The sequence below is a fragment of the Lepus europaeus genome, chromosome 16, assembly GCF_033115175.1.
Source record: "Lepus europaeus isolate LE1 chromosome 16, mLepTim1.pri, whole genome shotgun sequence".
Classification (NCBI taxonomy): Eukaryota; Metazoa; Chordata; class Mammalia; order Lagomorpha; family Leporidae; genus Lepus; species Lepus europaeus.
The window spans coordinates 6,960,468-6,978,251 of record NC_084842.1 but is presented as its reverse complement, the minus strand read 5'-3'; the positions used below and the strand labels follow the sequence as shown (position 1 = coordinate 6,978,251).

At 38.8% G+C, this 17,784-nt stretch overlaps 1 protein-coding gene across 1 annotated transcript; it reads right to left on the bottom strand.

Moving 5' to 3' along the window:
- Positions 1–1,414: 1,414 nt before the first annotated feature.
- LOC133775480 (cyclin-dependent kinase 8-like) lies at positions 1,415–17,113 on the bottom strand. Its single transcript, XM_062213821.1, is given in 5 exon segments — positions 1,415–1,542; positions 1,545–2,233; positions 6,781–7,065; positions 10,743–10,959; positions 16,996–17,113. Coding segments are annotated over 5 exon segments (1,437 nt in total).
- Between the last annotated feature and the right edge of the window lie 671 nt (positions 17,114–17,784).

The following is a 17,784-nucleotide window of genomic DNA, read 5'->3' as shown; positions in this document are numbered from 1 at the left end:
TCATGGGTATACTAGCCATTTGTTTTTCTTCTAAAAATTATCTATTCAGAGACTTTGCTTATTTCTTAAGTAGATTGTTCATTTTGTTGTTGAATTCCTTGAGCTCGTTATATGTTCTGGATATTAATCCTTTATCAGACACATGTTTTCCAAATATTTTCTCACATTCTGGTTGATTGTCTCTTCACTTCATTAATCGTTTCTTTTGCTGTGCAGAGGCATCTTAATTTGATGTAATCTCATTTGATTATTTTTATTTATGAAAAATAAATTTATCACATAACACCTTGTTTTTTTAACAATGTTCAATTTTTTTTTATTCAGAATACTTGTGTCCTTCATGTAAAATAGTTTGATACAGTACATTGTATGTTATAGGTTTTTTTTTTTCCTCAAAAATTCTAAGGCTCACCTACTTCTTCTCCTTTGCTGAAGTAAGGGCACCCTAAACAACATGCAGACAAGTTTTAAAAAAGAAAATCAACTGAACAAAATTTTAACAGCACTACACCAACCAGCTTTAAAATCAGGCAAAATATCTGAATTGGATGCTGTACCTTTTTAAGGGAGTTATCATTCATGCTTTTTTCATCTTAAAGCATGCTCACAAATCAGCAACACCAACAGGAAAAATAAAACACTGTCTATGACAATCATTTTAGTTTGTTTGCTGAACCAAACAGGTTTATATCAATGACAACATATTTAATTACTATCAAATAGCAGCTTTAATACCAGTCAAGTCATAGATTGAAAGTAAAAGCAAACTTCTAAATTGGAAATTAATCTTTGGGAGTCTTGAAACCTTTCTGGAAAACTGTGGCTTTTTGTACTTTAAAAAAAATCCAAGCAATATTCTTGGTCAAAAACACTGATTACAATGTAGAAAATGAATCAACTTGCTGATAAAACACTAAAAAGAAAGGTGTACCAAAATAATCTCACTTTGAGCTTGGTTATTTTGTTGAGTTAACATATACTGCATGTTTCAAGTACCAATTAAACTTTGTGTCTGCGTGTGTACTATTGGTCAGATAATGTTGTTACACTGAAAGAATTCACCACATACAACAACAAATGCTTGCCCCTAGCACATTTCACAGCTTCAACTGCTACAGACTGTCCCTGAAAAAAATGCATTGGTCAGTCTGAACCATGTCAAGTAAACTATGGAAGTGGCAAATCCACAACACAAACTGTGCTAGCACTTTCTCTTCAAGTCTAACTCCAAAATAGGTACAACTTGGAAGCCACTACTCCAATCTGTGAAAAGTGGTGGAACTTGGCTACTGGACATTTTGAAGATGTGGTTGTACAGTACATTCTCATGGCCAATACCATGGGTTCTCGCGGAGAGCTGCACACTCAGCCCTGCAGCATTAGCAACAGTGCATGGACAAGATTCCGACACAGCTCAGTACCGATGTGTCTGATGTGGAGGCTGCTGGGAGGTAGCTGAGTACCCCATGCTGCTTTGGGGCTGTGATGTGCTTGGTCCAGGGCTGGGATAGGCAGCATGTGGATTGGAACGCTGATAGTCTGAGTCATGATTAGTCCACCTGAGGTAGTGGTAGGAGGAACAACTCTCACTTTTTTCAAAGGGGGTCCCTGTGTGTGACTGCTGTCTTGGTTCCCTGGGTGGCCAGTTCCATTGGTGTGGTTATTGCCCTGCTGCTGCTGCTGCTGCTTTTTGTCTCCTTTGTCATCAGGTTCTTCTTCTGTTAAAAAGTCACGTTTTGGGTAAGGGATTTGACAACCGGCAAAAACATCTGATGTAGGCAGTGGGTCTTCCAGAAAATAGGGATCCTGCATAGCCTGTTCCAAGGTAATTCGCTTTATTGGGTCCACGGTAAGCAACTTTTGAAGCAGGTGGAATGCTTTACTGCCTGGTTTAACTTTGCGTTTTTCCATATACTTGATAAGGCTGCAGTGGGTATACGCATTGCTTCTGAAATCTTTCACTAATGTTGACTGTTCGGGCATCTTTTTTATATCTTCCCAATCTTTATCTGCAGGAAATCCCATTACATTGAATATTCTGTCCAGCTGGTCATGGTGATAAGGATTACTAGTTTTGATGTCCTCTTGTTGACAATGAAATATTGGTTCTGACGTTAGTAGTTCTGCAAATATACATCCTATAGCCCAAATAAAAATAGCTTTGGTATAATGTCTTGCTCCAAGAAGTAGTTATGGGGCTCGATACCAGAATGTTACAACCAACTTCAATTGCCTGTGTTTTGGGGGTCTTATCCAAAAAGTTTATGGCCTATGCCAAAGGCTGAGAGTGTTTCTTTTTGGTTTTTCTTCTAATTGTTTAAACTTCAAGTCATATATTTAGATCCTTGATTCATTTTGAATTGACTTTTGTAGGAAGTGAAAGTCTTCTTTCAAACTTCTTTAAGCTTCAAACTTGTGTATGGAAATCCAATTTTCCTGATGGGTAGTGTGGCTATTTTGGTCATATTAATTCTTTCAATCAATGAATATGAGAAGACTGTTCATTTTTTGCATCTCCTTCCATTTCTTTCATTAGTATTTTGTCATTTTCATTATACATATTTGGTTAAGTTTATCTCAAGGTATTTGAATGTTTGTGCAGTTACTGTGAATGAGATCATTCTTATGAGTTCTCTCTCAGCAAGACAACTGTGGGTGTACAAAAATGCTAGTGATTTTTGTGGGTTGATTTTGTATCCTGTAACTTTGCTGAAGGTAAACCAATAAAAGTGACATATCACATCAAATGAATGAAGGGAAAAATCATATGATTATCTCAATAGATGCAAAGAAAACATTTGATAAAATCCAACATTCTTTCATGAGAAATACCTTAAACACATTAGGTATAGAAGGAATGTATCTCAACACAATTAAATTGGGGAAAGCTGGAAGCATTTCCACTGAGATATGGAACCAGGCAAGGAGGTCTACTTTCTCCACTCTTATTAATATAGTTCTGGAAGTTGTACACAGAGCCATCGTGCACGAGAAAGAAATTAAAGATATGCAAGTTGAAAAAAGGAAGAACTCAAATTCTCCCTGTTTATGGGTGACATGACTTTATAAGTAGGGAACCCCAAAGACTCCATCAAGAGACTTTTACAACTGACAAAGAGAATTCAGCGAAGTTGCAGAACTCTATTTTTAAGCAAACAACTGGAAAGTAACTTACATGTATGAATGGGTATTAGTTATAATTGGAAACCAACTGTACAGTGGTTAAAGTAACTGAAATAGTGTTGTGTATCTTAAAAGCTAAATCCAAAATATTTAAGACAATGTTTTAAAATGTTTGCCTTTTATTTACATATATGTTAATTCATAAAAGACATATGAATCATATATTTCTATGACAGATAGGCTACATGTACATATATAATTATGTATGCATATGTATGTGCAAACATATTTTAAAAAATAGTTTTGGAAGAAGATAGGTAAATTTTAAGTGAATTCCTTCATTTTTTACATCAGTTTCAATTTTATTTTACTTCTACTTTAGCACATTCTAGTGTTATTCTGCTTAAGATGGAATACATGGCATTATTCTCTCTTTCTCAATATTCAGAAGTGTTGCAAGTACTTGTTCCCAATGGAACAACACATGGTGAGGAGCAAAACCACCTGGGCTTGCCTTAATGCACCTGATGAAATGGACTCTGGCACTTAGTTTTGACCAGTAGCATCTAATCCAGATTCTCTCCTAAAAGCAAGCACCAATACATTGTTGCATATATTTAAATGTCTCTTCCTGGACTATTCTTACAGTTTCCTATTTAAAAGTTTCTTTTTTAGAGGAATTATAAGAACTATCTATGATTAGGCTTTTTTTTTTATGAACTATATAGTTTCACATCTTCACTCTTATGCATGACTAGCATACAATCAGAACTTTTAAGCAGTCCCATCTACTATTTTCGATTTTATCCCAGAGAGGTAAAATTATTTTCTATGATCATAAACTAGTAAGAGAAAGACCTACACTCTGAAATTTAAGTTTAATATACTTTCCATTATGCCACATGGCCAAAGAGCTAATAAAAATATTCCAAATGCTTTTAAAAGATTTGTGTAAATGCCAAGTCCATGAAATGTTCATATACCAAATAAAATGGTTCACCTTTCCTAGCAAGTAGTTGTAGGGCTACAACTTGACATGGCCACTGATGTCTTGGTGGTAATCAACATCGTGCCCCGTAGCTGACTTTGGCAGTCATCCCAAACCCTGTGGGATAAGCAAAGTCCTTCAGAAAACTTGATGCTCTTATCCAGTGTCTGCAGTGTCTCTTCTCTGACACCTGGACAATTCCTAATGATTCCCAGTACACTATCAGAAAGCTCAGGTGCATTCCAAGTAACCATTGGCCCTTTGTCTATAAAACCTTTTATTTCTCGCCTGATGGCATGGGACTCCTTTGCCTTACAGCTGCCCAAGACACACTGTAAGTCCCCAGTAAATTTCCCTCTGTGTAATCCTGAATGCATCTGCCTCATTCTTCCATCTCACAACAATTCCTGCCTTTGGCAGCTGGTTCTTCTCATATCCTGGATTTTACTGAGACATTGTCCATACAACATGTGAGTGGAGAATTTGCACTACGACCTGTAAAACCAAAATTTGGGAGTTCCACAAGCCAAACAACAAACTTCCATATAGATACTATTTAGTGGGCAAGAACAACTAGTCTATGTTCTCATTAAAGAGCTTTTCTTGATGGCTCCAGTGCATGCTCATAAAAGGAATTTACTGTCTGGCTATCAAGCCCTCCAGATTAATTGTTCATACATTCCTTGATTGTCTTGATCAAGCATTGTTGACTGATTTAAAATTTCAGATGGCTTGAGTCATCAACAATATAGAATGTGCATTTTAAAGAATTGTTTGGTAGGGGCCAGCACTGTGGCTGATCATGTGGAGATCTCATATGGGCTGCTCCACTTCTAAACCAGCTACCTGCTAATGCACCTGGGAAAGCAGCAGTTGATGGCCCAAGACTTTGAGCCCCTACATCCTCGTTGGAGACCAGAAGAAGCTCCTGACTTTGGTTAAGCCCAACTCAAACCATTGTGAACATTTGGGGAATGAACCAGTTTATTGAAGATATCTTTGTGTTTTTCTTCTTTCTCTCTCTGTAACTCTGCCTTTCAAATAAGTAAATACATAAATCTTAAAAAAAGAATTGGTTTGTAAATATTGACAGTATATATTCTGTATCTAAAAGATAAACCAACATGAAGATATGCCAACTTCAGAAATAAACCCTTATTACCAGCCATTAGAAAAGAATTTTAAAAAGTCCTAAAATTTACACCCAAAATAATCAACTGTTAAATCCCAGATTCTGTGGTTCCCTTGTAAGTGAAGTTGTTTGTGATTCCCCCTTCAGGTCATGCTCCTCCTGTGTGTCATTCCCGTAGCATTTACCTGGTGATAGAATTGAAGTGGTACCCTAGCTCTACCACTGTGACCTTGCGTGGGTGTCTTAATGTCATCTGTACAATGGCAGTAACAATAGCTTCTGGCATAAGTAGCTACTCTGCGACCCAGCACTCACCCTTGGAGCTTAAACTTCACTGGAGGATGTGCAGAAATACAAATAGTTAACTGGTAGGTCATGTTAAGTTTTATTTAAAAAAATGTAAAGCAGTATAGGAGAATGGAGTAGGCAGATGATTAGAGGACTAGAGATGGGTGCTCTAAGGACATGAATTGTGAAAAAAGACTAAATAAAGTGAAAATCCTTGAAGGAGAAAAAAAATGTGTGATATAGGAAGAATAAGACCATCAGTTTGGCCTGAAAGGAGTGAGTGGCAAAGGAAAAAAGAGGGAGAGGTCATTTGAGAGGGAAGTGGGTCAAATCTTGTAAGATTTTATAGGTCACCATAGGGAATTTCGATTTTATTCTGGGAAATTGATGGGAGCCTGTCAGTTTCTTCCACACTTGAAAATTCTTTTATCTTAATTTGTCTGCTTTTGGCTTCCAAACTGTCTTCTGCTTCCCCCTACAGCTTCATCCTTAACACTTCATGCTAAAAAGGGGGACCTTTGTCAGTAACAAGGTGTCATCCCATGAGATTTTGTGTATCACTGCTTATTCAATTATTACTTAACATATTAATCCCTGTGTTATTATATGAGATGCTCTTATTTTGAATGCCACAAACTGTCCTTTGCTGTTACATAAGGAAATCAAGGAAACTTTTTCCTTGTCTGAGAACACTATGGTATCAGCAGCCATTAATAAGAAACCAAGAAAGAATCATTTAACAGAATAGAAGAAATGAGCTAAAATTTTAAAGTTCAAGTCTCTCCATGTAGAAATCCTTTGTCCAGTACCAACCTGGAGAGATCAGGGTCTGGTTTGATACAGGGAGCCTCAGAGTTCCTACCCAGGAGAGCCTACTATTCAGAGTATGCATCAGGAAAGGCACAACCTTTGCTCTTCCCAACTCCAGTAATTCACAAAGCAGTGACCATATACTCTTCCGTCCTCTGCATAAGCTACTGAATCATATGTCTGCTGAAGGGTATTTTTGCTGCATTATATTATAATAGTTTTCCTTTGTGAATCTTTTCCCCTTTCTAGAATAGGTAGGAAGTGATTTCTCCACAAGAGAATGTTTGTGGATGATGGGTGAGTGGAAGAGGACACCAAGGGAACTGCTACGTCAATCACAGTATCTGTTCACTAAGCTGCCACAGCCCTCATTCTGATGTCTTAAGGGAATACTATACTCAGCCAAATTTTCCCAATAACTTCCAAATCTAAACCTGACCTTCCAGACTCCTCCTCCACCACCACTACCAAAAATAACACCATCACCTCCACCAACACCAACACCAACATCAACATCAACACCAACACCAACATCAATATCAACAACATCAACACCAACACCACCATCACCACCAACAGTAAGAACAACACATCAACATCAACACCACCAACATCAACACCAACACCATCACCAACAACATCAACATCAACATCAACACTAACATCATCAACACCAACACCAACAACACCAACATCAATATCAACACCACCACCATCACCACCACTAACAACAACAACATCAACAACAACAACGTCAACATCAACACCAACTTCACTGATCCAGGTGGAGAAGACATACACACAGAGAGATGACTGTATATGAATAACATAGGCCATGTGTAAACATATAATACAGACCATGGGATACAGAACGAAGCATTAGTGAAGACTTCACAGAGGAAAGGAATCTGGGACTTACAGAATTGAAAAACAAAAAGAAGCCTTGAGTACCTCAAAAGCAAGAGCTTGGATGATGGTATTCAATGGAAAAGTAGACAAAAAATATACTATAAGAAAGGTTTTTTATTTAATTTTTTTCATTTAAATTAGGAGTTGATTGCTTGAAAGTCATAGACAGTTAGAATGAACTCTAGAATTTGCCCTGTCCAATCAATTGGTTTTTATAGATAGAAAAATTAGGATTCATAATTAAAAAAATACTTTTACCCAAAAATGCACTGTAATAACCTATGTCTTTTAAAAGAAAATGTTTTTCTAAGAAAATAAAACATAAAATGGACTGGGTGTCAACAAAATTTAATGTGGTAGCTGTTTAGCCTATTTGTTGTGCCACTGAAGAACACCTGTACCCCACATTGGAGTGATTGCCAGCTCTGGCATCTGAGTGCGTCTTCCTGCTCATGCAGGCCCTGCCAGGCAACAGGAATGTCTCAAATCATCGAGTCCCTGACACACGTGGAAGACGTGGATTGAATTCCTTGCTCTCCACTTCGGACTTGGCCCACCCTTGCCATTGTAGGCATTTGGTCATTGAAGCAGTACATGGGGAGCTCATTCTTGCTCTCTATCCCTCCCTCCCTCTCTCTCTTTCTCTGTGTGTTCTTATGCTCCTCAAATAAATAAGTTTTTATGACATAAATATTAACAAAACAATAAACCTGAAGAAATTTTAAGTGATTCCAAGTAATTACTTTCAGAAAAGGGCCCAACTTGAGTTTTATGAGTTACTTCAATTTTTTAAAGCAAATAATCTCTCTAGGAATTGTTTCAGAACATAGACAAATGAAGAATCATTTAATGAATTTAGCAAGAACCCAATGTAAAAACAAGAGAAATATTGGAATGAGAAAATATTATAATCCAATCCTACTAATGTATCCAATTAATAAATATTAAGAAATCAACTCCAGAAGTTTATTGTCAGAATAGATTACAACCAAGTAGGATTTACTCCACTAATATGAAAATGGCTCAAAGTATATTAATTTAATTTGACACAGAGCTAGATCAAACATGTGCATACAATAGATGTCTAAAAAATATTTAAGAAAAACAATGCTTTTTAATGCTTTTTAATATATTTTTAAAAATTTGTAAATAAGAAATCATTCCACACACATAAAAGGATGTTGGGGTGAAGGATTCTTTTTAATAAAATTATTATATAGTTAAAGCAGGACCATGTGGCATACTTTAGCCAAAAAAAATTGTTCAGACTTAGGGCTGAGCAACAATACAGGCACAATTGTTGTCCTGCTATTAATGTTTGTTGTGGAAATTTTAGCTAATGTGGTAATATAAAGACCACATTGAACATTAAATATTAGAAACAAGACCCAAAACTTTTCCTATTGCAATATTTCCTAATGCCTATAAAAAATCAAAGATAATTAACTGAAAATCTGTTTAAAATAATCAGAATCTAGTAAATCATAAATCCAGTAAATATACAAAAATATTTACTTATGTCCCTCTGAAAGTCAATTAAAAATACAGTGAGATGATTATAATTACAATGTTCACATAAATGAACAGATGAATAAAAATGGTGATAAATATATCAATAATTACAATAGGCACTCTCATTTATTGAACAACTGTTACTATAGCAGGTACTATGATAAGATTTTTACACCTATGTTATTTAACACCCTAAGCTTTTTTGTAAAGACAACTGATTATTATTATTATAATAACCAATTATTATCTTACTACAAACTACTACAAAGAAGAATCTTAGAAAGTTACATGACTTTTTTTAAAAAAAAAAGATTTGTTTATCTGGAAATGGGAGTTACACAGAGAGAGAAGGAAAGGCAGAGGCAGAGAGAGAGGTCTTCCATCCACTGGTTCACTCCTGAATTGGCCGCAATGGCCATTGCTATGCTGATCCAAAGCCAGGAGCCAGGAGCTTCTTCCAGGTCTCCCACATGGGTGCAGGGGCCCAAGGACTTGGGCCATCTTCTAGTGCTTTCCCAGGCCATAGCAAAGAGCTGGATTGGAAGTGGAGCACCCAGGACTTGCATCGGCTCCCATATGGATGCCAGCACTGCACGTGGCTAAAAGAAAGCCTAAATAAACTGAGGGACCTGCTATACCTCTGAATGGGAAGATCCAATGCCTTAAAGTATCAGTTTTCCCAGTATACATGTGTGTGCTAAATTCTAAAGTCTATGAAAAAGCATAAATGAGAGAGCATGACTAAATGTTTACAGAGGAAGAAAATGAAATAATCCGAGGTGAATCTTAATCATGAATATTTGAGTGCATAAAATAAGGCTGGGAAAGTGTACGGAGTGACTAGAAAATATTAGCTTGCCTATGTGTGTGAAAATCTTTACTAGGAAGTGTGCCTGTGAAAGATGCAATCTGTCCTGGGAGCATTACTACTAAGAGTAACTCCACTCGTAGCACAGCATCGTTCTCAGCCTTTCCTAGCCCCATCACTTCCACAGGCCCTTCAAAGAGACTGCACTTTCTGCCTCACTGAGGATGGAGATTCCATCATATTTTTTCTGTGTCCCAGACTGAATCATTTTCACAGTAGGATGCCCCACAGAGTCATCAGGATGGCTGCGAATGTCCCAGCCTCCACATATCTTCCATAAGCTTCATTTCAGGGGTAAATGTGTGTGTGTGTGTGTGTGTTTTCTGTTGCTATAACCGAATGCCACAGACTGGGAATGTCAAGAACCGAGGTTTATTGAACTCGGAGTCTGGAGGCTGAGGCATCGAGTGTCAAGGCCAGGGCTGGCAGCTTCTGATGGCCTTCTTGCTACATCATAATACATTACAGGACATCAAATAGCAAGACAGATGGTGTGCTAGCTCAGGTCATTCCTCCATTTCTTTATAAGCTACTAACGCCATCATATGCCATCACTCCACGATGTCATCGAATCCTAATTACTTCCCAAAGGCTCCAGTCCAAATACCATTGCCATATGAACTGGGAGTTATGTTCCCAACAGTGAACTTTTGAGGGACACAGTAATATCATAGCAGGATGCAGGAGTGTAAGCTCCCTCTCCATACCATGGCTGTCTACAGATCTAGTCCTAGGCCTTTACGAATGGCCATTAAAACTGGTTCCCCTCTCCATGCTCACACAGTTAGACTTCCCAGACCTCCCTGTTAGCTGTGGTTGTGCCTCAAAGTTCTAGCAAATGAGAAGTGAGCAGAAGTGATGGCTGCCCATCAAAAACAAAGATGCTGACTTAGGAAGCCTCTCACTCAGCCTAGAGGCAGCCTGAGTTCTTGAACCACCTTTTAGAAGAGAATTTCTCACCAACTAGGAACACCTGATTCATATTTGAAACAGTGACAAATGACCTTCTGTTTTGTTAGGCCACTGAGGTTTGGGGTCGTCTGTTAGAGCAGGTAGAGGGCTCAATTCAATGTCATTTGTGCAGAGTCGACAGATAATTTCAACAGTAATACCGTAAGAGAGAGATTGTGCGGGCTCCTGCCAACACAGTAATTTGAATTTGCCCTAGTAGCAGATGGAGGTATGCTCCAGGGAGATGATCAGATGGGGGCCAAGGAAGAATCTGCTCAGCATGTTCACTAGCGCAGACTGTTAGAGAATCTACTCCTAGTTTCAGCGAGCACATTACCAGCGTTCTGTAGACAATGTGTGTTGTTCCTGCCTTAGTTTCTGAAGGGAAGAGAAGTGAGCCCAATCTCCCTCAATGAGAGATTCATGATGTTTGCAAAAAAGTATACAATGAAATTGGGGATAACATAACATCTCCTGCAAGCTGTGGCCCCCATGACACCTGGGCTTTTGAATTCAGTTACCTTGCCCTGGCTACCAAGCTGCCCTAGGGCACAGAGCATTCTGTTGCTTACTGGGTGTGGGCCAGTCTTGTGGCAGCTAAAGTTTGTGGCCTTATCCAAAATTTTGGTGTTTGTATCATAAATGTTTTCAAGGATTTTCTGGAACGTGCTGATCAGTGTACTGATTTTATCATCACGTTCAATACTCAAAACTACTTTGCAATGCAATTCTATTCATATACTCATCTGACTACTGAGAACAGGTTAAGCTCATTTTTTGGTGATCAACTTCTCAACCAGGGAGAAAATAACAAAATTAGGTAGCCAACTAGAGACAGCATATCCAGTGTTCGCTTGGTTGGGCTGGAGGACATCCCAGTGCACAAGCCATGGGAAGATACGAAAGGGAAGACATGCCTTAGCCTTGACAGAGAAGGCTTGCCTTGTATCTCACTGAAGTTTGTTTATATGGTCATTGCTGGTTTTTTAAACTTTAATATGATTTCCTGGCCCATGCCTGGTTATGAGGCCTCTGCTTACCTAAGGAGAGAAAGACCTTTTGTGCCTCTTAACAACATTATGGGGGAAAAATTAACTTCTTTCAACCAGTCAATTGGTTTTATTAAAAAAAAAAATTATAACCAAAAGACTATATTTTAAGCATACCATTAATTTCATAGTATGCAAATATAGGTAGGCCTATTAAAAAGCAGCTGGCTGGCAAGTACACCCTCAGATGTGCAGGGAATTCTGTTTCAGATACACAGCTGGAGGACTAATTAACGTACCCAGGTACAGGCCTACTCTGCTGAAGGCAAGACATTCTAGGAATTCTCCATAGGCCACGCAGGACTGAGGTCAGCCTTCTTTTCCTGTCTTCACTCCTTTTCCGGGACCTGCAGAAGGGATGAAATCCTGGAGTACTTCAAAAGTTTGTGGAAAAATGGAACTAAAAGCTGAGTTTATTTTAATGCAAAAAATTTGAAAACCATGCATACAATGGGGTCTTGAAAAAGTTCATGAAACATGTGTGTTGAGGAAAAAAGTATGCACTGATTTCAAAAATCTTGAACCAAAATAAACTTAGCTTTTAATTTCATTTTTCCCATAATCTTTTTGAAGTCCCCTCACAATCCCTAGACATCGCCATGGTTTCTCTGCGTCCTTGTCGGTCTACAGTTTACTTCTTAGAATATAATTCCCAAAACACAGCCCTCTACCAGCATCCCCTTCTACTCCCTGTATGTATATTTTCTAGAAAATAGACTGTCATAGCGTCAGCATTTCCGTTGTTGCAGCACTTGTGTCTCTTGTGGATGAGAGGGCAGGCTCTGATGCAGTGGTGAGGGTGCTGTTTGGGATACCTGCTTCCCATATCTGATTGCCTGGATTAAAGTCTCAGCTCTGCCTTCCTGTTCAGCCTCCCACTAACTTGCACCCTGGCGTACAGCAGATGATGGTTCAAGTAGTTGGGTGACTGCTGTGACATGGGAAGTTGTGTTCCAGACTCCTGGCTTTGGCCTACTTTATCCCTGCCTGTTATGGGTATTTGGGGAAAGAAATAGTGGATGGAAGATCTCTCTCTCCCCTCAACCCCACCATCCAAATAAATTGAAAAAAAAAAATATTTAAAGCAGAGAAGGAAACAATAGGAAAAAAATGTTTGGTCTCTCCTGTGTATAGCAACATCTGCCACAAGTCATTAGTCTCCTTTTGTCACCACAGCCCTCCAAGCTTCAGGATATGACATACTGTAATGGCAACTGATTTAATGTGTGTGGGTGTGTGTTACAGCAATAGCTTTTTTTTCCTTCTCCAAATAATCACAAGGATTTCCAGAAAGTTGCAAGTGCTAAAATTACCCTCTTGAACCAGGAGCTTAACACTTTATGTTGGAAGAGGGCTTATGCTTTTCAATGTAAATCATTAAAGTGAATTAAAGACTCTTCTGTTATTCCCTGTTCATTGTTCTTGCTCCTTGGTTTGAAGCTCTGAAATCCTATTTAAATCCTATTTCAGTAGACCCACTATTGTTCAAGAATATACTCCTCATGGCCCAAATGTCCTCCTGTTAAGAGTGCGGGGTGACAAGCGCAGGCACCTGTGTCCTCATGCCTATGTTCACATCAAGGACACCTGCAGGCTCCTGAAGAATTCTGGGAGCCCCCTCTGCAAGGAAGGGATGAATTAAAGTTAATTTACATTTCTGAGCCTATTTTCTGCTTCGTTGTACCCTGACATGATTGAGTTTGCAAAAGAAAACCAACATAATATACTAAAGCACAATTTTAAGGCTATTATGCTATTATAAGCCAAGAATAGCCATGATTAATTACTACCAACACTGAAGGGAAGAAGGAAGGATTCGGGGAGTCAGTTTAATCAATCACTTGGGTTAGAATTAATACAATCCCTGCAAACTTGGTAAGAAATAATGACTGGCAAAGAATAAATGCTGTTTACTATTTAGGAAATTGACATAGCTCTTAATCTAAAGGGCATGTGTGTTGTCTTTGAGTCATTTGCTTTTATTTTTCTTCATTTTAAAAAGTAAACAAAATTAACTCTGTTTTTGATAAAATGGTTGGCAGTACAGTTTGAGGTTTTCAAGAGGCTTTGCAAAGAGGTGGCCGTCTTGTTTCTGTACACATGTTTGTCTTCCTCTTGATGTCAACCAAAATCATTTTAAGGTAGGTCACAGCTAGAAAGTGAGAATGACAAGAGAATGTGCTGTTTGTATAGTGCATCTGATCAATGGCCATCACCAAACCAGACAGCTCCAACCCCACTCTACATGTTTCAGTGGGAATGACTTGTTCAGGCAGATGAGACCTTTGATTAACATGATAATTGAAAACTTTCTCCTTCCTCCATAAAACAGTAGAAAGCACACAACAAATCAACTTTAAGTTTCTTGTGGAAATGATGATATAGGTTCAGGGTAGCTTTTATTTCTCTAAGGCAAATTGGACAGAATAAGTACAGCTATACATAGCTGCAGCATAGTTCCAGCCTATGCCCCCTGCACCATTCCACTGAAGTGTCTCACACTGAATAAAACCAAAGAGCACCACACATCAGCAACTGATGCTTGTTGAAAGCATTGTATTGAACATACATGGTGCTTTCATACAGTATATCATTTAGCTTTTTGAGTTATCTCAATAACCATCTAAGATCCTACAACTAGGAATGCATAAGGCCAGAATTTGAATCCTGGTCTACTTGTTCTTAAGGAAGATCACTGGGAGAAGAGAAATATTCATATAACAGAGCATTTGAGACATACTTGTCACCAATAATTCTTTAATCTGGACTATAAATGTAAAAAGAAATATAATTTGTATTTACAATCTATGATTGATCATTTTCTCTCTCATCTAAGGTACCAGAGATGGAAACTGATACTGGTACCATGAGTGCAACCTTCCCCATCCCTAGAATTCCATCAAACTCAATCTGCTCTGCAAAGGAAATACCTTTGGAGTTTTGTACTCCAGAATGAAAACCTGCTTGGTCACCTTCCTGTGGATACCACTCACATAATAAAACAATGAAAGGAACAAAAATATCTTCAGCATGATGGCTGTGCTTCAAGCATTATCATGTAGGTGGAGTCTTTAAATAGAACACTCAGAGTAAGAGAAAATGTCTAAGGTAAAACAAAAACAATACAGAGTAGAATAATAAGTTATGTAGAAGCTGGTTTCTAATATTGGCTCTTAGGATAAAAATAGCATGTGTTGAAAATTACCTGCAAAAGTCTCTTAGGAAAGTGGCATGTTACCAGGGGATTCCAATTCAATCCCATCAAGGTTGCATGTACCAATGCCATCTCACTAGTCCATTTGATCAATTTCTGGTCACAGTTGATCATAATGATAGGACTAAGAATCAAAGGGATCACATAAACAAAACTAGTGTCTGAAAATACTAACCGATAGAACCAAAAAGGGAGAGAAGGATCCAACATGGGAAGTGGGATACACAGCAGACTCATAGAATAGCAGATGTCCTAAACAGCACTCTGGCCTCAGAATCAGCCCTTAAGGCATTCGGGTCCAGCTGAAAAGCCCATGAGAGTATTTCAGGCATGGAAAGCCAAGACACTCTGTCAAAAAAAAAATGACCTAAATGAAGGATCTCCACGAGTGAGATCCCAGTGGAAAGAACAGGTCATCAAAGAAGGAGGTATCTTTCTCTGAAGGGAGGAGAGAACTTCCACATTGACTATGACCTTGTCTAAATATGATCAGAGTCGGTGAACTCAAAAGGCTTCCATAGCTTTTGCAACTCATGACAAGAGCCTAGGGTGATTACTGATGCCATAAACAAGAGTGTCAATTTGTTAAGTCAACAACAGGAGTCACTGTGCACTTACTCCTCATGTAGGATCTCTGTCCTTAATATGCTGTACATTGTAATTTAACGCTATAACTAGTACTTAAATAGTATTTTACACTTTGTGTTTCTATGTGGGTGCAAACTGTTGAAATCTTTATTTAATATATACTAAACTGATCTTCTGTATATAAAGAGAATTGAAAATGAGTCTTGATATGAATTGGAAGGGAAGAGGGAGCGGGAAAGGGGAGGGTTGGGGGTGGGAGGAAAGTTATGGGAGGGGGGAAGCCATTGTAATCCATAAGCTGTACTTTGGAAATTTATATTCATTAAATAAAAGTTTAAAAAAAAAGAAAGTGGCATATTGGAAACTTTACCATTTTGCAGGCTCAGAACACCAGTGTGGAGATGTGACAGCTCTGTTCATTTGGAAGATAAAGAGGTTTATTTGGGGCTGGCATTGTGGCATAGTGGGTAAAGTCGCCATCTGCATTGCCAGCATCCCACATGGGCACTGTTTTGGGCTGGCTGCTCCATTTCTGACCCAGCTCTCTGCTAATGCACCTGGGAAAGCAGTGGGAGATGGCCCAAGTGCTTGGGCCCTTGCAACCGCATGGGAGATGTAGAGGAAGTTCCTGGCTCCTGGCTTTGGATCAGCGCAGCTCTGGCCCTTGTGGCCATCTGTGGAGTGGACCAGTGGATGGAAGACCTCTCTCTCTCTCTCTGCCTCTACGTCTCTGTAACTCTACCTTTCAAACAGATAAATAAATCTTTAAAATAAAAAGGTTGATTTGTCCTTGTGAATATGTTGTCTAAGTGTGTGCCTCTAAACTACAAATGAGATTCTATGTCCTGAGCACTCATTTCCTGCCCCAACCTTGGCACAAATGTTTAGTTGGTGCATTATTCTAACTCCACGTTTTAATTCTCCTCTCCCACCCCCAGCCCTCTTTTGTTCTCTTGGTCTCCTATCTTCCTCTGCCAAGCCAAGACTATTTAACTGAACTTACTAAAGCTACAACTGTGTAGGATGTAAGTTCATTCTACGGTGTTGATTATCACCTACACAAGCATGAAACTTGATGATGGCTGTAGTACAGCCTTGACTTGGTAAATGGTCAGATTATACAAGAAAAGTTAGGGGATGATTCTCTTCTGTGCTTCCTACTGTATTTGTTTACTTAGAAAATAATTTTGCCATCCTACCAATAGAGCTAGAATGATTTAGAAATAGTGATGATGGTGATAACTGTGATGATAATGATGATGAGGATGGTGAAACAGATGATAAAAAGGAGGAAGAGAACAATATGAAGAAGAACATGAATAAGAAGAAGGAAGAGGAGGAGGAGGAAGAGAAGAGGGGGAACAGGAGGAAGAAGAAGAAGGAGGAGGGGGGAAGAGAAGGAAGAGTGAAGGAAAAACTAATTTTGTCATAGCTGTGGAAACACCAGATGGCAAATGTGTTAATTAAATTCTTGTGTTATACCATATAGCACACATAGAAAGGTGTTACAACTTTTAGTTCTCCCAATTTAAAAATGAAAATAACTGAGGATTAGTGATCTACCTGAAGCAATGAGTGGCTGAACCAGGGTGTCACCATCACATTGATGCTGGCGTCTGTGGTGATAGCGACCCAGGGTGTCATCTCCCATTCTGTCCTCTCCACCTGCTTTCCCCACCATCTTCGTGTCCATACATCACCAAATCAGGTAAATTCTGCTTCCCAAAACTCAATGCATTCTGCCACACCTCTGCCAAGCTCCATCTCTCCTCTTCCTGGATTATACCAAAATAATATATGCCGGACTAGCTTCTTTCCACTGAATCGCCGATTGCTTAAACCATTCTTCCAGTGCAGGCAGAGTGAGGATACAGGAAAACATATCTCTCCTCATTACTTTTCACCTTAAACCTGCTCTAGACCTCCCTGCCCCTGCAGAGACATAGTTCAACTATTTCTCATAGCACATAGAATCTTTGGCATCCTTTGGTTCAAAATGAAGCCAACTTCCAATACTTTCAGCATAATAAAATGTAGTTAAGATAGTTATAGAGGGTGTACTTTCAGAGAAATAGCCATAAGAACTCTTTTTAGAGAAAATATGTGAAATAGTAGGGGGACTGCTCCAAAGTTGCTGTGATACCAGAGGTAGGTAGTTTTTTTTTTTTTTTAATTAATTTATTTGAAAGGCAGAGAGAAAAAGAGGAGTCTTCCATCTGCTGGTTCACTCCCTAAATGGCTACAACAGTCAGGGCTGGGCCAGGTGGAAGCCAGGAGCCAGGACCTTCTTCTGGGTCTCCCACATGAGTTTTGGGGCCCAAGGACTTGGGCTATCTTTCACCACTTTCCCAG